The sequence below is a fragment of the Bos indicus genome, chromosome 2 (genome assembly GCF_029378745.1).
Source record: "Bos indicus isolate NIAB-ARS_2022 breed Sahiwal x Tharparkar chromosome 2, NIAB-ARS_B.indTharparkar_mat_pri_1.0, whole genome shotgun sequence".
Classification (NCBI taxonomy): Eukaryota; Metazoa; Chordata; class Mammalia; order Artiodactyla; family Bovidae; genus Bos; species Bos indicus.
The window spans coordinates 104,222,356-104,244,108 of NC_091761.1; the positions used below are offsets into that span (position 1 = coordinate 104,222,356).

General features: G+C 47.9%; 1 protein-coding gene across 2 annotated transcripts in view; it reads right to left on the reverse strand.

Annotated features, from left to right (window-relative positions):
• Positions 1-282: 282 nt before the first annotated feature.
• The window catches only part of MARCHF4 (membrane associated ring-CH-type finger 4), a 115,093-nt gene continuing 93,622 nt past the window's right edge, over positions 283-21,753 (reverse strand). Inside the window, exons 4-5 of one of the 2 annotated variants that reach the window (XM_070771920.1) lie at positions 17,717-17,834; positions 1,966-2,108 (exon numbers count right to left, since the gene is read on the reverse strand). In XM_070771920.1, the coding sequence (XP_070628021.1) occupies positions 2,093-2,108; positions 17,717-17,834 (134 nt within the window). In that variant the 3' untranslated portion in view covers positions 1,966-2,092. Of the gene's footprint in view, positions 2,109-17,716; positions 17,835-21,753 lie in introns of both variants that reach the window. The other variant, XM_070771917.1, reaches the window with a different exon arrangement.

Sequence of the window (21,753 nt, forward strand, 5' to 3'; positions counted from 1 at the left end):
GGGAGTCATAGGCAGAAAGCTGGGGAGTTGGTCCTCTGTGACTTGAAGGAACTTACCTGCTAGGAAGCCAAGAAGAGGCCAGGAGTCCCAGGGCTTCCCGTAGGTTCACACACACACACACACACACACACTTGCCCCACGCCATCTGTACCATAAAGGAGGAACAATTCACTGTGGGGGAGAAGATTCTAGGGGTGAAGCAGACACAAGGGAGAGGGAAAGCATCATAGAGGGGACAGGACAGAGAAAGGAAAACTCACAGATGGAGAAGGACACTCGTGGTAGGGAAAGAAATTTTATTTTCAAGCTTTAAGAGAATAATACAAACAACAGAGAGTTTTAAAAAACCCTAAAAACTAGTTTAAAAAAGTACTTGACAGTGTCCCTTTAATACCCACGGATGACGCGGCCATTGTGCAATGACAAGGAGAAACTGCAGGTGACCACCCTGTGGCCTTCCCTGGCAGGGCCCCAGGACCAGCAGGTGGGCTCAAGGGACAGTGCTCCCTGCGAGGGTCCCTGGGCCCTCCTTGTTGCCTGGGAAGGACCAGGGAGCATGTAGCACAGAGGACTAGCCCAACTGCCCCTGGGGATGGGCCCCAACAGCAAGGATTACTAAGATGGGTCTCCGCTCCACTCCTTGGGGACACATCTGGCCAGCTTCCTTCTGTTCACTGTAGCAGCTCTCCTGGGAGGCCCTGGGCAGGATGTGCCCTGCCGTGGGTGGCCCTGGGGTCTCAGCATGTGCCAAACCAGGAGGGGCAGTGACACAGAGCGTGTCCCAGCCATGGGTGGGGTTGCGTGGTCGGGAAAATCACTCCTGGATTGACAGCTTGAAGGCTGAAGCCACAGCAGCAGGACTGTGCTTGAGCTACCCATGGGAAATCTGTACTTTAGTTGTGTGTGTGTGTGTGTGTGTGTGTGTGTGCGTATTTCCTGTAAACATCTTTGAGCCAAATCACCATAAAATAAAGTAACAAGGGCACAAAAAGACACCCAACTCCAAACCTAAGCCCTCTTTGAGCCCATCTGAATTGGGAGTTCCAGTTTGGAAGGTTTGGAGGGAGCAAGAAACCCCCCTCCCTCTGGCCATTCAGACCAGCATCTCCCTTCTTGCACCATTGTCCCCCCCAGGCCCTCGAGTCAGGAATCCTGCCCACCCAGGGGAGCCCAGGGGTTCACAAACACCATGTATCTCCTCCCTGCCAGCCCACACCCATCCCTCTCCCACCCGCCTCAACGGCCCCTGGAACACAGCCCAAGAGGAAACCAAAGCAAGCTCAGGGGTAAAACGGAGCAGGCCACAAGTGCTTTTGTTCCCACATGTGTGCCCGTGGGCCCCACCACCATCAGACACAAAGCTTCTCTCCCCGCACCCCCCGCCAGCCGCCACTTTGCCAGGGTGTTTCGCATGGCACGGGGGGTGGGGCACATGTGGGTGCATTGTGTTTTGTTAGACTGTCTGTATTGCACTTCGTTGTTGAGTTTGTCTTGGTTTTCCTCCCTCTTGTTGGAGAATGGAATCAACTCGCTGAAAATCACCCACTCACAGCACCAGCCTCCCTCCAGCGCCCTCAAGGCGCACCGCCCTCTGCCTGCCCTCTGGCCCCTGGGTGCCTCTCCACACCTGCTCCCCAGACGGCGGTGGCCTCGTGTCGGGGCGAGCCCTTCCCGGCCCATCCTCTTCTTGCTCTCTCTCTTGCACGTGCATGGTCACAGCTCCCTCGAAGGTCTCTCGGCTCACACCGTTGTGACCCTCATGACCAGCTCGCGGCTGCCGCCCTGCGGGGTCCGCTGTTCATGAGGTCGCAAGTGACTCAAGATGTGCAGGATGGTGTAAGCACAGTGGTGATCGGACAGGGGGCCCGAGGGGTGGCCAGCCGCCCGGGCAGGGCCTTCCTCGGGGGCAGGGGTGCCCGCAGCCTCCTCTTCTGAGGTGGGGGCGTTGGCCTGGGTGGACGAGGAGGTCCGGGGGTTGGTCCTGCCTCCTGTCTTTTGCTCCTCCAGGTCTTTCGCCTTGTCATAGTTCAGCACTTTCCACTGCTGGTTGACAGCCTGCCACCGTTTGAAGATGCGGTACACAGAGGGTCCCTCATGGATGATGAGGCCTGGGCAGCAGGGAGAAGAAACAGAGGTGGGTAAGAGACAGCAAGTCACTGCCAGGAGGAACCAGCCTCCCTCTGTTTGTAAGTGGGTGGAGGTGTTGAGGGGCTTCCCTGGTAGCTCAGCTGGTAAAGAATCCGTCTGCAATGCAGGAGACCCTGGTTCGATTTCGGAGTTGGGAAGTTCCCCTGGAGAAGGGATAGGCTACCCTCTCCAGTATTCTTGGGCTTCCCTGGTGGCTCAGACGGTATAAAGAATCTGCCCGCAATGCAGGAGACCTAGGTTCGATCCCTGGTTTGGGAAAATCCCCTGGAGGAGGGCATGGCAACCCACTTCAGTATTCTTGCCTGGAGAATCCCCATGGACAGAGGACTCTGGTAGGCTATAGTCCATGAAGTCACAAAGAGTTGGACACAACTGAGCAGCTAAGCACAGAGGTGTTGGGTGAGATGACTTTATATTGGTTTGACTTGTTCTTTTCAAACCTGCCTCTCAGCTGTGGGCTGCATGGTAACCATCCCTGCATTTTTAGGCTCACTAGTCTTTGGAAGCAGGTAGAAAGTGGCCACTGGAGAAGGCAATGGCACCCCACTCCAGTACTCTTGCCTGGAAAATCCCATGGATGGAGGAGCCTGGTGGGCTACAGTCCATGGGGTCGCTAAGAGTCGGACACAACTGAGCGACTTCACTTTCACTCTTCACTTTCATGCATTGGAGAAGGAAATGGCAACCCACTCCAGTCTTCTTGCCTTGAGAATCCCAGGGACAGGGAAGCCTGGTTGGGCTGCTGTCTATGGGGTCGCACAGAGTCGGACACGACTGAAGTGACTTAGCAGCAGCAGCAGCAGCAGCAGGTGGCCACACCAAGTGCATGTCACAGCTGGGCACATACACATAGTCCTTGGCCCCACCCCTCCTACTTCTTGGCCTGAAAAAGTCCAAATTCATTGTCCATTGAGGCATAGTATTAATACAAATAGCTTTCCCTCCTGCGATCATGTGTGTGTGGCACCCAGCACTTAGCAGATAGATGTTCAATGAATCCTGTGCCTTCAAAGGTACCATGAAAGAAACCCTGTAGTAATTCCATACCTGCTGAATGTCCAAAATTCCACTGGCTCACTTTTGGCTATTTAACAAATAGCCCAGTGCTACTGAAATACACAGGCTTCCCTGGTGGCTCAGCAGTAAAGAACCCACCTGCCAATGCAGGAGACCCAGGTTCAATACCTGTGCCAGGAAGATCCCCTGGAGAAGGGAATGGCAACCCACTCCAGTATTCTTGGCTGGAAAATTCCATAGACAGAGGAGCCTCGTGAGCTATAGTCCATGGGGTTGCAAGAGTCTTAACATGACCTAGCGACTAAACAACTGAAATACACACATAGCTGAGAGAGCTCTGGCCAAGGACAGTGTAGAGTCAGAAAAGAGCTGCACGGGGCAACCAGGAAACTAAACACAAATTGTGTGCCTTCTATCTACTAAGCGCTAGGATAACAGTGAGCAGGGCAGGTAGAGTCCTGCCCTCAGAGAGCTGCCATTCTAGCAGATAGAGACACAGTAGATATGAAAACAAACCAGCAAGACTATTTCAGGCTCTGACATATATGGAGAAAAACCACACAGGCTTTGGCAGCAGAGCCTGTTTTCCCAGCAAGTAGGACAGGAAAGAAAGTGGGACATAATTATGGAGTCTGCAAAGGGAATGGTTACCACAGGGAATGGTTGGCCCAGGGAACCTAGACCAGGAAGGATGGAAGTAAGAACATGCAAGGGATAAGGAACATGAAAATTGAAAAGTAGAAAGTGATAGGGTCGATGTCACGAGGTCTCTATGAATTTGGAGAATTGCGAGTCGGTGAACTATAAGGATAGGGGGTGATGATCAGAGAGTGGGGTGTTCAGATTTTGAAGGGAGGTGGTTCTTGGTAATGATAAGCTCTATGGAGTGGCCACTTAAGCAAGGCTGAGGTGACCTGGAGGACAAGGTCTTATGGAATAAGATAAGGAATAATGAGGAAGCCAAGGAGTTGGGTAGATTAACTGCATCAGCCATCCTCAATGCTCTCAGACCAAATGCCCTCTTTGTATAACAAATATATATATATATATATATGTATGTTTATATATATATATGTTTATATAGTTTCTATAGATACAAAATATGGGGTGCTGAGTGTGTTGCAGCATGTGGGCTCTTCATTGCAGTGTGCAGGCTTTCTCTAGTTGCGGCACTCGGGGTCTTCTGTTGTGGAGCACAGACTTCTCCAACTGTAGCTTGAGGGCTTAGTTACCCCTCAGCATGTGGGATCTTTGTTTCCTGGCCAAGGATCGAACCCACATCTCTCGCACCAGAAGGCAAATTCTTAACTACTGGACCACCAAGGAAGTCCTTATAAAAATATATTTTAATATCCCCTTTTCTGTTCTGACATGAAACTTATATAAGATAGCTAAGCTAGTATGGTTCCCTTTTTAAATTAATATAATGCCCTAACAGACTATGTGAAGAAAAACAAAGGGCAAGTCATTTATAACAAGATAGTACAAGTATCAATGTAAATGCTGGGGCACAACCACTTTAGAAAACAAACCAAACACCTCATACATTTGCAAAATATTCCCAGGGATTGATTAACACCTCTTTTGAGAACCACTGATCTCCAGAGATGCCAAGGACAGGACAGGTGGGAGGGAGTTTGGGAGCCAGGTGCAGGGGGTGTGAGGAGTGAATGAATCACAGCCACCAGCAGCATCAAGGGGAAAGGACTCTGGTATCTGGTGACATTCACTTCAGAGGGGCTGGAGCTTCTGAAAGATGAAGGAAGAGGAAGTCTGGAGGTGGTAACGGGGAGCAAGGAGGATACCGCCCCACCTCTGAGCCCCCAGGATACGGTGTATGAGAGACACGGCAGCCACTGCTTGAGACAGCCACACAAGAAATAATGTCCTCAGGAGACAGCTATATTACAAAATTAAAGGATGAGGAAGGGAACACTTGGAGGAGAGGTTGCCAATCGTGCACCATGAGGTCCAGAGGGCATGTGGAAGAGCTGGGAAGATGGGGATGAGCAAAACAGGAAAGGGATGGTTGAGCATATGGTGAAGGTGGTCAAGGAGGCCAGACCCACGTTGAGTGAGATGAATGGGAAGAAGGCACAGCGGGATTCAGTTGCAGTGCTGTATACTGAGGGATGCCAATATTTTGGCCATCTGATGCAAAGAGCTGACTCATTGGAAAAGACCCTGATGCTGGGGGAGATTTTCGGCAGGAGAAGAAGGAGGTGGTAGAGGATGAGATGGTTGGATGGCTTCACTGACCCAATGGACATGAGTGTGAGCAAACTCCAGGAGATAGGGAAGGACAGGGAAGTCTGGCATGCTCTAATCCATGGGGTTGCAAAGAGTTGGACACAACTGAGTGACTGAACAACGACAAATCAAGAGGCAACTGGTCTGGTCCCTGCAGGGAAGAGCTGACTCATAGGCGTAAACAGCAGTGAATCACTCCAGCAACTCCATGTCAAGCAAAGTGACTGAATGGGAACATCTCAAAGCCTCTTCAACCTCTAACACGCTGTGATTCTAGGAGACAAGACAGCCACCCAACTGCTACTCTTTCCTCTAGGAAGGGCTCCAATAGCTCCTGAAAATGTACTTTGTGCAACAGGTCTTCAAAGGTTCATAAAAGGAGATAGTTACCCTGTAGCTCAGTTGTTTCTAATCCTCTGGATCACGGACCCCTTTGAGGATCTGGTGAAAGCTAGGACCAAATTCCTGGGGGAAAAAACATCAGACACAGGGAACTGTCTGTATGATTTTAGGGGGTTCATAAATTTCCTCTGGACCACCAGGGGATCCCTTGATCTCCTGCCTGGTTCTAGACAAGTAGACTTCCTCTCTGCCCAGCTTCCCACCCTCTCCCAGCATGCTAACTCTCATCACTTCCTTCAACCTTGTGAATTCATGCTTGTGTACCCTTGGCACTGCAGTGTTCATGGGTTCATTCACTCCACAAGTCTTGTTTGAACACTGCTGTGCTCTTTCCCCTAGATTGTAAGCCCCTCAAGGACAGGGGTCAGATATGGTTGAGGCTTGGGCAGCGGATATGGTATTGAGAGCCTCATGAAGCCTTGGTGATGACAGAGGACATAGGGGCCTCTGGGAAGGGAAATCAGGATCTTTTTTTAAAGACCCAAACTCACTCTTTCCAACAAGAGTCGCTCTCCTTGATTCTTAATTAGTTCTTGATCAGACAGTTTTACCCTGATTGAAGAGGGTGGCTTAAATTTTGGGTCTGAATGCTACCTCCTAATTATCTGTCTAGTGTTCAGGAAGTAATTAAACCATTTTAATGGATAGGTGGCTGAAGGGAAGGAAGGTGCACCTGTTTTTGTAGATAATGCTTATTTGGCAATAGTTGGAAAAGCACAAACTACCTCATTCACATCCACTCCCTAGCGCACTCTCTCTCTCTCTGCTTCCTGCTCTACAAATTACCTATTGATTCCCTGAGCAGCAGAGTTTTTTGTTTTCTTTTTTTTTAATGAGGGAAAGTGGGTGGGGCTCATCTGAGAGGGACAGGTGAAGTGGGCAAAGCTGAAGATATGGGAGAGAAAGAAGATGAATGGGGAAATGGATGGAGGGAAAGAGAGACTAAAATTAGAATAGGAGGGAAGAAGGCTATTGGGGAATAGAGGCAGAGAAGTAGTAGAAAAACAAAACGGAAAATTCTAATGAATGGCAATATCAGAAACTCAATACGTTTGGTTTTTCTTTCTTTAACAAAACAGAAATTTATTGTCTCATAGTTCTGAAGGCTTGAAGTCCAAAGTAAAGGTGCTTAGCAGGCCTCTGGAATCTGTGGGCGTGAATACATTTGTTCTTTTCTTACACTGTTGGAGTACAGTCGCTCTACAGTGTTGTGTTAGTTTCTGCAGTACAGCAAAGTGAATCAGGTGTATGTTTTCATCTGTCTCGTCTTTTTCAGATTTCCTTCCCATTTAGGTCACCACAGAGCGCTGAGAGGAGTTCCCTGGGCTACACAGGAGGTCCTCATTAGTTATCTGTTTTATACATATTATCAGTAGTGTGTATATGTCAGTCTCCCAATTCATCCCACCTCCTTCCCTCTTTGATATCCATATGCTTGTTCTCTATGTCTGTGTGTCTATTTCTGCTTTGCAAAGAAGATCCTCTATAACATTTTTCTAGATTCCATATATATATGTTAACACACAATATTTTTCTCTTTCTGACTTACTTCACTCTGTATGACAGGTCCATTCATGTCTCTTGCAAATGTGTTTTGACTGAGTCCCTTTCTGGGGTTTTTCATTTTATTTGTCTAGTAACCACCTAACAAGGTGCCCGACCCTGGGCGGTTCTCCATAGACACAGCTCTAGAAGAATTCCTGCCTTCATCTTTCTAACGTCTCTCCGTCTTTCAGGGATCCTCTTCTTGTAGGCTCTGTAGGATGTCAGAACCCTTTGTTTGTTGCCATCTCTCTCCCCCAGCCTCCAGGTGAAATTGGGCCTTTGCTCAGCCCATGAGGATGGAATGGAAAGTGGCCATGTGAGTAGGTGGTCCTGCCTGTGTGGTTCCCTTGCCCTAACTCACAGTGCTATCAGGAAGCTCTCCCTGACCTAGAATCTCAGTCTTCAAGTGATGAATTTTGGCCCTTGGTTCTCGCTGTGTCCACAGCAGTGAGATACAGCTTAATTCTGCTTAGTATTATTTCCTGAGTACCGACTGTGTGCTTCTGTGAGCACTTCTCTGAGCAAGCACTTCTGCTCACTTCTGTGAGCAACCCAAGAAATTGGGTTCCCATGATGTACAGAATTAACAGGCTAAGGCCAGCTGAGAAGTACGTAGAGAAGAGCTCTGGCCCCTTCAGTGACACCGATCCCACTTGCCACCCTCGCCTCTTCTCTTGCTAGTATCCTAGTTTAAGTGGCATAAAGGTTGCAGACAACTTTACAATGGTGTGGTGCGTGCGTGCTCAGTCGTATCTGACTCTTTGAAACCCCATGAACTGCAGCTCACCAGGCTCCTCTATCCATGGGATTTCCCAGGCAAGAATGGTGTTGTGGGTTGCCATTTTCTTCTGCAGGGGATCTCCCTGACCCAGGGATCGAACCTGCATCTCCTACATGTGCAGGTGGATTGTTACCACTGCACCTCCTGGGAAGCCCCCAAATCAGGGAGCTTATGAAGACAGATTCCCGGGCACTACCCTCAGATAAAGCTGATGTTTTAGATGTGGCCACCCTTGAGCAGCACTGCCCAGAACATGGTCCTTATCCTGGCATACTGCGTCATGGAAGCCTTTGAATTATGATCAAACAAAGAACCAAAAGTAATTTTAAAAACACTCAATTTCCAGATATGACAGACACAGAAGCTAAGGCAACTGAAGAAATGGATACTTCCTCTCCAAGACCCAAAGGTGTTTGGGTCCCACAATTTAGAGTCAACTCATGGATGAACATGAATTGAACATTAAGAGTACCTGCCACTTCCTAGCCTTGTCTCTTGATCTAAGTTAATTCCTCTTTCTGAGCCCCAGTTTTCCCATCAGGGAGTGGGGCTGCTATCCCCTTCCTAATAGGGTTGTTATGATACTGAATGAGGTGATGAATCCTTTGCTCTGATGCCTGCAGTGTGCCAGGCACACATTTACACTCGATACCACACGATTTTGATTGTTTTGGGGAAATTGCAGAACAGAAAAAGTCCACTCTTATCTCCTCCCTCTTCCTCCTACTCCTTTATTGCCAACCCCATTCCCTGCCACAAGCACCTGTTCTTCTGTCTCCTAACTGTCCTTCCCAACCCTCGGTCTGAGTCATTGTTTATAGATGAATAACACGCTAGACCTGAAAGGAGCTCTGTAAACCAGTTGATTCTTCACGTGTCCCAAAAATCCTTGCACTGGTATGACTGAGAGGTCCATTTCTGGAAGTGTTCGTGAAGTTATGCCCTAAGAGACTATAGACTTCTTTCATGAGTTTTTGGGAGGCTTAGCACTCTTCTCTCTGAACAAATACTAAAAGGACCACACATCTCCACCACTCTGGGTGGCGATGGTGGAAGTCAGGTGATGATGGTGATGAAAGTCAATATTTATTGAATGCTTATTAGGTCCTATCATTAAAAGGGCTTTGCAAATAGGGTCAACTTATCACACAAACCCAGTGAAGAAGGTGATGTTATCTCCACTTTACAAAACAGGAAGCTGAGGTCAGAGAGCCCTTTGCACTCAGGTGGAGCCAGGTGCCTGGCAATGAATGTGAGCATGAGTCAAGTCAAGATTTAAGAAATGGGTACAGAAGGGAAAAGTGTGTGTGTGTGCGCGTGTGTTTGCCTTACCATGCTCTCTTGTATTTTCTATCAGCCAGAGATAGAAGATTCAAAAGCCTAGAGAACTGTGGAGCCACAAGATGGAAGGTTCTTGGGTCTCTGAATCACTGTATGGAGGAGAAACCCGCACCCCACCGGCCACCCACAACTCACAGGAACTACTATTGGGTTGAAACACTGAATTTGGAAGCTTACTTTTCTATTTGCTGGAGTTACAATACCTTTGGGGCATGTTAGGGGCCATAGACAAAGGCAGTTGTGGCTCAACGGCACACTTCATATGGTTCCCAAAATATATGCGCTGGCCTGAGCATCCACGCTATTTACCAGATTGCAACTATTTCTAGTCAAAACCCGTCATCAATGAACAGACTTGCCACTTCTGAATGTGTTTCAAAAACTGTGCAGCAGGCACTGAAGGCAGTTCCTAATAGGCGTTCCTAAAATATTTTAGCCCTGTCAGCACAACTGGAATAACTGAATTGCCTCCCAACGGGTCTTCTTTGAGGGGGACAGTGCTCGTTTGGTGTGTCTGCTTCTAAATCATCGTCTTCATCCTCTGCACATCCAGCAGCTCAGGTGTGGAGAAAGGTTGCCAGGCACAGGAAGTGGGGGTGGGGTGAAAGGGAGGTGCTTAAGGAAAAAGGCGAAGATTACAAGTTAAGAGTTAATCCAAGCCAACAAGCACCTCCGGTATAGCGCATGGAACTCTGCTCAGTGTCATGTGGCAGTCTGAATGGGAGGGGAGTTTGGGGGAGAATACTCAGTTGCTCATTCGTGTCCGACTCTTTGTGACTCCATGTACTGTAGCCCATCAGGCCCCTCTGTCCATGGAATTCTCCAAGAAAGAATACTGGAGTGGGTAGCCATTCCCTCCTCCTGGGGGTCTTCCCGACCCAGGGATGGAAACCGAGTCTCCTGCGTTGTCTCCTGCATTGGCAGGCAGATTCTTTACTGCTGAGCCACCTGGGAAGCTCTTGATGGAGAATGGATATATGTATATGTATGGCTGAGTCTCCTTGCTGTTCACTTGAAACTATCACAACATTGTTTGTTCATTGGCTATTCAGTTCAGTTCAGTTCAGTCGCTCAGTCGTGTCTGACTCTCTGTGACCCCATGAATCGCAGCACGCCAGGCCTCCCTGTCCATCACCAACTCCCGGAGCTCACCCAAACTCATGTCCATCAAATCAGTGATGCCATCCAGCCATCTCATCCTCTGTCGTCCCCTTCTCCTCCTGCCCCCAACCCTCCCAGCATCAGAGTCTTTTCCAATGAGTCAACTCTTGGCATGAGATGGCCAAAATATTGGAGTTTCAGCTTTAGCATCAGTCCTTCCAATGAACACCCAGGACTGATCTCCTTTAGAATGGACTGGTTGGATCTCCTTGTAGTCCAAGGGACTCTCAAGAGTCTTCTCCAACACCACAGTGCAAAAGCATCAATTCTTCGGCGCTCAGCCTTCTTCACAGTCCAACTCTCACATCCATACATGACCACTGGAAAAACCATAGCTTTGACTAGACGGACTTTTGTTGGCAAAGTAATGTCTCTGCTTTTGAATATGCTATCTAGGTTGGTCATAACTTTCCTTCTAAGGAGTAAGCGTCTTTTAATTTCATGGCTGCAGTCACCATCTGCAGTGATTTTGGAGACCCCAAAAATAAAGTCTGACACTGTTTCCACTGTTTCCCCATCTATTTGCCATGAAGTGATGGGACCAGATGCCATGATCTTTGTTTTCTGAATGTTGAGCTTTAAGCCAACTTTTTCACTCTCCTCTTTCACTTTCATCAAGAGGCTTTTTAGTTCCTCTTCACTTTCTGCCATAAGGGTGGTGTCATCTGCATATCTGAGGTTATTGATATTTCTCCCGGTAATCTTGATTCCAGTTTGTGCTTCTTCCAGCCCAGAATTTCTCATGATGTACTCTGCATATGTTAAATAAGCAGGGTGACAATATACGGCCTTGATGTACTCCTTTTCCTATTTGGAACGAGTCTATTGTTCCATGTCCAGTTCTAATTGTTGCTTCCTGACATGCATATAGGTTTCTCAAGAGGCAGATCAGGTGGTCTGGTATTCCCATCTCTTGAAGAATTTTCCATAGTTTATTGTGACCCACACAGTCAAAGGCTTTGGCATAGTCAGTAAAGCAGAAATAGATGTTTCTCTGGAACTCTCTTGCTTTTTCCATGATCCAGAGGATGTTGGAAATTTGATCTCTGGTTCCTCTGCCTTTTCTAAAACCAGCTTAAACATCTGGAAGTTCACGGATGTTGGCAATTTGATCTCTGGTTTCTCTGCATTTTCTAAAACCAGCTTGAACATCTGGAAGTTCATGGTTCACATACTGCTGAAGCCTGGCTTGGAGAATTTTGAGCATTACTTTTCTAGCGTGTGAGATGAGTGCAATTGTGTGGTCGTTTGAGCATTCTTTGGCATTGCCTTTCTTTGAGATTGGAATGAAAACTGACCTTTTCCAGTCCTGTGGCCACTGCTGAGTTTTCCAAATTTGCTGGCATATTGAGTGCAGCACTTTCACAGCATCATCTCTCAGGATTTAAATAGCTCAACTGGAATTCCACTAGCTTTGTTCATAGTGATGCTTTATACCCCAATCCAAAACAAGGTTGTTTTTGTTTTTTTTTAAGTTAATCCAGGAAGCTGGATAAGCCACATAGAGGTAACAGATCATGGTCTGTGCATTGTCTGGCCCATGTATGTGGTGGATTCTATTGGTTGTTTGGCTTGGCCCAACAATATGGGAATTCCCAAGGTCGCAACTCCAATTTCTGAGAGTCATCATGACCTCTCACAGTGGAAGTGTTTCCAAAATCCTGGATTTCCAGACCTAAAAGAACCTTGTAGGTTATCAGGTTCAACCCTCTCATTTTATAGATGAGTCAACTGAGTTGTAGAGAGAGGAAGTAACTTGTCCCGGGTCACAGAGGTGGCTGGTAGCTAATCTGGTCATCAGATCTAGGTCTTCTAGTCTCTTCTGCTGCACCAGCCTGCCCCTTCCATATTTTCAGGGAATTAAGAGGTTGAACGGGGCTTCCCTGGTAGCTCAGCTGGTAAAGAATCTGCCTGCAATGCAGGAGACCCCAGTTCAATTCCTGGATTGGGAAGATCCCCTGAAGAAGGGATAGGCTACCCACTCCAGTATTCTTGGGCTTTTCTGGTAGCTCAGCTGGTAAGCTGCCTGCAATGTTAGAGACCTGGGTTTGATCCCTGGGTTGGGAAGATCCCTTGGAGAAGGGAACACTACCCACAGTATTCTTGCCTGAAGAATCCCTATGGACAGAGGAGCCCGGCAGGCTACAGTCCATGGGGAAGCAAAGAGTCAGAGATGACTGAGCGATTAAGCACGAGAGGTTGGACAGGTGGGGTCATTCCTACCCAGAAGGAAGGAGGAAAGGAAGGAATCTTTGTGGCATATATGTGCTTTTTATGATAATGTGAATTAAAACTAAGTTTGAAAAACAATGTTCCCACAGCCCTCCTGTCCCCACCCGCTGCATGCTTGCTGTAAACTGGGATTTGAACTTCTTCATCTCAGAAGGCAAGAACCAGGTACCTCTAAATCAGAGTGAAATTACTCACTGGACTGCACACAGAGAAGTTTCAACAGCAACAACAAAAGAGAAATATTTTCTATAATTCCATCCATTACCCTAGCCCTCTGTTTTAAAGATTTGGAGCAATTTCAGGATCTCTCTTGCTTTCCTTCCCCTGACCCGCTTCCACTCACAAGAGAAAAACAAACATGAGGAGGACGCGGGCCTCATTTTTGCAGAGTTGACTTCTTGGTGGCCAATCTCTTGGGTCTGTGGAGTGAAAAAAAAATGTTTTTGGTGCCAGGGACCTTAATTAATTTGCTCTTGTTAAATCCTAATAACTTGACCCACTGGAGCAGAGAACGTCCCATTTGTTTCCTGGGAGGCTCTGTCAGCTTCTACGCCAGGGAAGACAGTGTCATTAGAGATGACGGAAGAGGGGGCAGGTGGGACGAGGACGTTCGATGTAATCAGATCTTCTCATTCAGGAGACGCGGGTGAGGGAGCCAAAACCTTCCAGGAGAGGCACTGCTCCAAATAACGGCAGATTCTCAATTATGGGAGGACTCCAGGCTGTGGCAAACCTTTAACCATTTTGGCAAATCTTTATCGAGTGCCTAGGGGGAATCTACCCTGACCTGGTCACTCATGTGTATAATGCCTGCTCTTTACATGTGCCATCTTATTCAGTCCTCTCAACAACTCTCTGAAGACGGTATTATCCCATCTCACAAGGGAGAAAACAAAAGCAGAGAGGTTATACAAATCACTTAAGGTCCCGTTTAGTAAGAAAGTGGGCACCATGCAGCCCCAGACCATCTTGCAGCACCACCCCCACCATTCCGGAGACCCAGAGTCTGAGGTCTGTGGCTCAGTCCCTCCTGCTATCTTCTCATCTTCTGTCTCCTTTCATCCCTTTAGGTGTTTAATGTTCCCTAGGTCTCTGTTCTTAGTCACCTACTCCCTGAACAGTCCTCCTAAGTTACCTATTCAAAATTCACAGCTTCAAACACCTCTTACTGTTGCCTTCCAAATCTGTCTTCAACTGCCTGCTTTCCTTACCATCTCATCTCCCCATCAGTTACCAGGAGTTGTCAGAAATGGTTCAGTGCCCTCAATATCTTCTTCTATATCACAGGAGGGGACCACCTATGCACTAAAAAAAAAAAAGCTTTTCCCTCTTTCTAGCCCAGCAAAGAGACACCTTCCTGACCCTTCATTCTCCTCTTTGTAGCCCATAATGTCTTCTGTGTGTCTGGCATCTCTTCTACTGCCAACTCATGACTTAGAAACTGCCTCTTGCCTCTCTGCCTGGATTTTAGATTTAGGGTGGTCCTTTCTTTTTGTGCTGCCTTTGTTGAAGACGTACCCTTTAGTTCCTCTTTGTTTTACCCACTGCCCATCCCATTCTCATGCTCAAAGAATGATGCCTGGTCCCCACTCAAGCGAGCGTCCCGGGGTTCCCACCAGTCTGAAGGAGTTCAGACCGCCCTATCAAGTCCACATCCTGTGTACTTCTCAAGGTCACCCAACACACTTCTTCGCCACCATCGCTGTTTTGCATCTCTTTACTTCTTTCTCACTCTATTATAAGCATTTTCCAGCTGGCTTCTCCCAACATCTAGTCTGTCCAGCTCTGTGATCCACTCTCCGACAGCTGCTAGAGCTCTCTCTTTAAAACACACGTCTGATCATACTTCTCTGTATAAAATCTTTAAAATGCCTCCCCTCACCAACAGGCAGGTCTGAGCTGCTTCGTGCATGATTCATCAGCTGTGAGATTTGCTTCTTGCCAACCTCCCCATCCCCATGACCTACCTCCCCATCCTGGCTCTTTGCACTGAGCCATACAAAGCTGCTCAATGCTTTCTAAGCACACCTTGTTCTCTCTCATCTCTGTCTCTAACACGCTCTGCTTGGAAAGTTCTTCTCCACTGTTCTGGACAAATTTTGACATATCTTTCAAAACTAGCTCAAGGATAGGATTCCTTCCTTTAGAAACCCTTCTTTTTAAATTACACTTTTTATTTTGTATTGGGGCATAGCCAATGAACAATGCTATGATAGTTTTAGGTGGACAGCAAAGGGACTCAGCCATATATATATACATGTATCCATCCTCCCTCAGACTCCCCTCCCATCCAGGCTACCACATAACTTTGAGCAGAGTTCCATATGCTACACGGTAGGTCCTTGGTTATGGGCTCATTCGCTAAGTTGTGTCTGACTCTGCAACCCCATGGACTGTAGCCCACCTACCTGGCTCTTCTGTCCATGGGATTTCCCAGGCAAGAATACTGGAGTGGGTTGCCATTTCCTTTTCCACCTTGTTGGTTATCCATTTTAAATACAGCAGTCTTGAGTACCTCCAAAGAAGAGTTAACTGCTCTCTGCTCTGTTCTACCTTTCTCTGTGTCTTGTAAAAGCTCCTGTTCTGTTGTAATTTATTTGTAGACTGTGAGCTCCTCAAGGGCAGGGACTGGGACTCATTCACGTCTTTGTTAAAGTTTCCTAGTTTCATGAATGAAATTAGGCAGCTAACAAATGCTACTGAATGAATGGATCTGACTGCTCAGAGCTTGCTCTGACTCAGTCATTTTCTGTGCTCACCCTGTGTCCTAGCCTCAGTAATTAGCTTGTCTGCCTTCCCAGTGAAATGTACAGTCCTTGAGAGTGGATGATTCTCTCATCGGGAGTGCTCTCTCAATAATTTTTTTTTAGCCCTGGAGCATGTGGGATCTTAGTTCCCCAACCGGGGATCGAACCCACGCCCTCTTCAGTGGAAGCTCAGAGTCTTTACCATCTGAGCCACCAGGGAAGCCCAGGAAGCCCAGAGTCTTAACCACTGGGCAACCAGGGAAGTCTCCAATAAATATTTCTGAATGAAGGAATGGATTCCCTAATTTAATGTTAACCAGTGGATTTAGCTCCCCATATTCCAAGGACATTTCACGAGAGTGTCACAGGAAAACAAACCACCCAAATTTCATCTCGACTTCTCAAGCCTCCATCTCAGTTGATGTCAGAATAGCACTGACCAAAAGGGAGGTACAACAATGGTTAATTTCCAAATCCCTGAATACAGGACAGGAGCAGCTGGGGCTCACTGAAGTTCTTATTGCCACCAGCCGTTAACTCAATGAGTCAAGATATTACTAGACCAATTTTCCCTCAACCTGCCTCCCCATTCAAGCTCTGCATTTGCAATTTCACAGAGCAATCAGAGATGAAACAGGCAGTAGAAAGCGCTCAGTAATTGAAGCCAGAGGGTCATGGTCCAATCCCCAGCTCTACCATTTGCTTAGTTATGTGACCTGGAGCCCAACTGCTTTAAGCCTATCCTCACCTGTTCAATATGGATAATTCTTCCCCTGATTACCTTCTAGGGTTGTCGGCCCCTTTCTCAGTTCCTCTCTGTTCCCTGGGTTTGGTGGATTGTTCTGTCTACAGCAAGTTACATCTGGCTTTTACTGTGGCAGAGATTGGTCTCAGGACTTAGGACTCTAAGCCAGGAGATGCTTAATCTGTAGAGGTGGCCTGTGTTCCAGAATGTACAACCTTCTGACATGACGAAGTCCAGAGTCACTGTCCACAGCCTTGAACCCATGCTGCATTAAATAGAGAACCCAGACCTTCCTGGCAACCATTCCAGGCAAAATCCTTTGAGGAAAACCAGAGACCATTGTCCGAGAGCCATTGCTTTCACTGATTCACCTGAAGGTCAGCCAGGTGGACACAGCCATGGATGGGGCTGATGCGGCTTCATGAGCAGCAAGCTGATATCTCAGACTTTGCATCCTCTTAGCTTTATGGCAGAAAATACCCCTTAAGCTCGTGTTGACACAGTGAATTTCTCATGCGTCCCTCCTACTCTCATCAACTTTTCCTTACACATCACTCTGATAGAAAAGTTATGTTTAAGGATGAATTAAACCTATGCATTATGTTTACTCAAATTTTTACTATCTGAGGCCATTTAACAGTCTCAAGGAATAGACCAAGGCGTCTGGAAAGTAGAGAAAATTTAAGGAATTATTTTAACAAGTGTCTTGTCTCTTTCTTAGGCTAAGGCTTAGTCTCTAAGTCGTGTCTGACTCTTGCAATCCCATGGACTGTAGCCCGCCAGGCTCCTCTGTCCATGGAATTTTCCAGACAAGAATACTGGAATGAGTGGCCATTTCCTTCTCCAGGGGGAGCTTCCCAACACAGGAATCAAACCCGCGTTTACTGCCCTACAGGCATATTTTTTACCCTCTGAGCTACCAGGGAATACCATATTCTAATTTCTTTCTTACTCCACCTGTTAAGCTAATACAGGGCTACACTCATTTTCCCTTCCCCAAGGATAAAGAGGAGTGTGATGGCACACTCCTTTTGTAAGAACAGACTGTGGTGGCATTCTGGTTTGTCTCTCCTGGGAATCTGATGAAAGTGCAGTATCAGCTGACTTGTAACATGTCCTAAGTTGGAAGTGACCCTGATTGGTGAGTGCTTTACTATGAATACTGCTGGGAGGCTGTAGCGTTGGGCTTTCTTAGTCCGTTGACTTTTGTGAATATGTCTGACTCTTGTGGGGACCCTGAAAACTGGGCCAAGAGGGACGCACTGTTGTGGTTCTCATCTCCTTGTTTCTGAGCTATCACCTGGGGGCTGAGAGACTGGTCCTGAACTACAACAGATGAGGACTCACCTGCAGAAGCAAGCTGCACCCGCCCGAGGAGCCTGTGCTTCCTGTCTATGGTCCTCTAAGTGACTCTGGCGCCAAACACGCTCCCTGGTAGTTCCATGAGTCTGAATGTCTAGCTGAGCTTAAAAATAAAGAGATGCCACCCAATTATCCCTTCCAGAGAGCTCTTAAAAAGCTATTTTTACATCTACTTGTGCAGTGCTGTGTGTTTCTCCTCAACTGGCCAGAACACAGCAGAAAAATGACTGTTACTTATATTTCATCCTTAAAGCCATCATCCTTACTATTGGTCATCAGTTCAGTTCAGTTCAGTTCAGTCACTCAGTCGTGTCCGACTCTTTGCAACCCCATGAATCGCAGCACGTCAGGCCTCCCTGTCCATCACCAACTCCTGGAGTTCACCCAAACTCATGTCTATCGAGTTGGTGATGCCATCCAGCCATCTCATCTTCTGTCCCCTTCTCCTGCCCCCAATCCCTCCCACCATCAGGGTCTTTTCCAATGAGTCAGCTCTTTGCATGAGGTGGCCAAAGTACTGGAGTTTCAGCTTTAGCATCAGTCCTTCCAATGAATACCCAGGACTGGTCTCCTTTAGGATGGACTGGTTGGATCTCCTTGCAGTCCAAGGGACTCTCAAGAGTCTTCTCCAACACCACAGTCCAAAAGCATCAATTCTTCCGCGCTCAGCTTTCTTCACAGTCCAACTCTCACATCCATACATTGGTCATCACCATCATCAAAAGCATCATCATCGCAACCACCACAAGAATCTATGTACTCCAGCTCCTGCCTGTCACCTCCCTCTTTTTTATCCAGAGCACATTTTTCACACATGTGTGCTGAGTTGCTTCAGTTCTGTCTGACTCTTTGCGACCCCATGGACTGTAGCCCTCAGGGCTCCTCTGTCCGTGGGATTCTCTAGGCAAGAATACTGGAGTGGGTTGCCATTTCCTTCTCTAGGGGATCTTCCTGACCCAGGGATCAAACTCAGGTCTCCTACATTACAGGCAGATTCTTTACCACTGAGCCACCAGGGAAGCCCAGAGCACATATTACTCCCTTTTTAAATTTTTCCAGGTGAGATAGTCTAACTATAAATATATGTGACCACTTTTGGATGGCATTAAAAGAGATGAGGGTCCCTATGCTTTCCCCTTCCATCTAATAACGGTTTCCAAGCAGTCACTGGCTCTCACACCAGATGATTGGATAGCTCATGGTGGGGCTGTGCCCCTGAGAAGGATGTTTTCCTGAAGGCTTGGAAGGAAGGAAAACAATGTGAAAACTCTCAGCATTTAGCTCACTCTGCTTTTCCCATAATTGGAGTGACTGAGGGTCATATGTATACAAGATGGGAGAAAAAGTGGGCCAGGGGCGGGGAGCAGGCAGGCAGATAGAGGAGCCAAGGAAGAGACAAAGAAGGAGATGGTCCCGGAGCCCTACTCAGAGAAGACACCATGAGGAGAGACCAGAGCACCAGGAGGGCCAGAGTGGGGGTGCTGGGTGGCTCAGACCCATGGGGTGCAGCCTGCCATGAGAGCACATCCTGTACATGGGCCATGTGCCCTGGAAGTCTCAGGTGGCATCTGTAGGTTTCCCAGTGCTGCTGCAAGAGTCCTGCTCTCTGAGGCCAGAGGATAATAGAAAGAGCCCTAGATGGCCAGTTGGGAGACCTTGCTTCTAGTCCCAGCTGAGCAATCGTGAGCTGATCACTCACTCCCCTTCCGTGGGCCCCCTGTTCTCTCGGCTTCCAAACAAGGGAGTTGTCTTGATTGGTCCCATGACCAAGTGTCTTCTATGTCCAGTCCTCCCAGTTTTCAAATCTCTGGAGCCCTGACTGGGAGATGGTATTTATGCTCCTCTCTCTCACTCATGCTGGCCTCCAGGGCAGGAGCTTATTGGTGACATCACTGGCCCATAGCCTGTGGGCAGAAGGGCCATGGTGCCAGCACTGAGCGGAAGCTCTGAGAAGCTCTGTGAGTTTCACTCATCCTCCTGTGCTAGACCCCAGTCGTTCCTGCCCCTTTAGCCTGGGCCCCATCATAAGGAGACACTCAGGTCTGAGCCCAACACAGTCTCAGAAGCTATGTCCAGCCAAGCCTGGCAGAACCAAATCATCTCGTGGACCCACGAATGGGACATAAATGCTCGCTGTGAGGCAGTGCAGTTTCGGAGCTGTTTGTTACTGCAGCCGAAGCTGACGAATACACCACGTGACAGGAAAGTGTGTTTCATAGACATGCACTCCAGGAACCCATCAAAAGCCTGCCTGAAGGAGAATGAAGGGCAGCTGGAAGGGCCCTACAGGAAGGTTTCCACTGCTTCCCCCTTCTTGCCAGAGCCACACACCTCCATATGGAGACACACCTGGTTTTTGGCATCAGCAACTCATGCCTCAGCAGGGGTAGGAAGGGAGTCTGGTGGGAGAGGAAACTAAGTTAGAATGCCTCAATGTCAAATTCCTCCCCATTCACAGGCCTCTGTCTTCTATAGGCCTCCAAGCCTGGGCAGTCTGTTTCTTTCACTGCCTAGGTGCTGTAATTAAAAGGCTCTTGAACTTGGGAGTTGACATACTGGTTTAGCCAGCATGGAGAGGCGGCAAGACGCTTAGATAGGTTTATAAGTTCCAGCATCACTAGCCTCTGGCTGCTGCAGTCTGTATCCAAGCCTCTGTGATCCCTAATATTAAAGGACCCTGAAGAAAATGAACACCCTCTTAGCCCAATTCTAGCTGATAGATGTTTTCTTGCCAAACAGAGCAGTGTAGCCTATCTGATAGAAACACAGACTAATGCCCAGAGAGGACCACTGTGGAGCTCTGGTGCTGTCGGCACTATGGCCTAGGGGGTAACCTGAGAGGTCCAGGATAGGACGTATGACCAGGGCTTAAGCATGCTTCCTTCACTCAGAGAAAACCAGGGCCATTCCCCACCTCCTCAGTCATTTGGATGAAGACTCCAGAGTTGACAGCCATAGTTATCTGCTGGGAAAAACAAAAACCCTCCACCAGCCAGCCTAATATAATGGAAGAGGAGGGAACACACATTTGGGAATGGTGCAAGGGAGCAAGCAGGAACTTACAGTGGTGGGATTCTAACCTTCTAAAACACTGAAAGCTTAAAAGCAAAACCTTACCTGGGAACAGACACATATGTAAATTGATGAAAGTACAGAAGCTAGGGGTGAAGCAGGGATGAAGATTCAGAGCCCGTCTGTACAGCATCTCATTCCCCACTCCTTAAAGTGGCTCTTGAAGTTGTGCATGGAACCCCTGAACTACAAACACTTTGAAAACCACTAAATTAGAGAAACCTTGGGTATTAATAGGCTTAAAGAAAGCTGAAAAAAAGGGGAGCAAGGTATCATCGTGACTGTTTCTGGGCATTCTGCTGTGAAGAGAATGGAGTTAAGCATTTAGGCCTCCTCTGTTCTGACCTGGCAGCTGTGGTACACAACGGACAAGAGGCCTTCCACAACTTGTCTACGGCAGGTAGACTGACCAACTGACCTTTCTCAAATATTCTTAGAGGCTAACCTCCTCATTTTCATCTTCAACTGGGTAGGACAGAGTTCCAGGAAAGATTGAGGTCTCCTGTCTTTGTTCTGCCTCCTCCTACTTCCTACACACCCCTTAAATCTAAGCCATGGCCCCTTTTGAGCTCACAAGTCTCAAGCCTGGTGCCATCTCTGCTTTGACCTTTTCTACCTTCAAGAGGGAGGGACCCTGGGGGATGTGTCTAATTCACCAGCACATGGCTCCCCACTTCCTGTAGAGACAAGCTTTCAGACCCACCTATGCATACCATGTCCACGAATCCACACATCCCAGAGACCCACCGATGCACACCACATCCACGAATCCATACATACCAGAGACCCACCTAGGCACACCACGTCCACGGATCCACACATCCCAGAGACCCACCTATGCACACCACATCCATGGATCCACACATCCCAGAGACCCACCTCGGCACACCATGTCCATGAATCCACACATCCCAGAGACCCACCTTGGCACACCATGTCCACGAATCCAC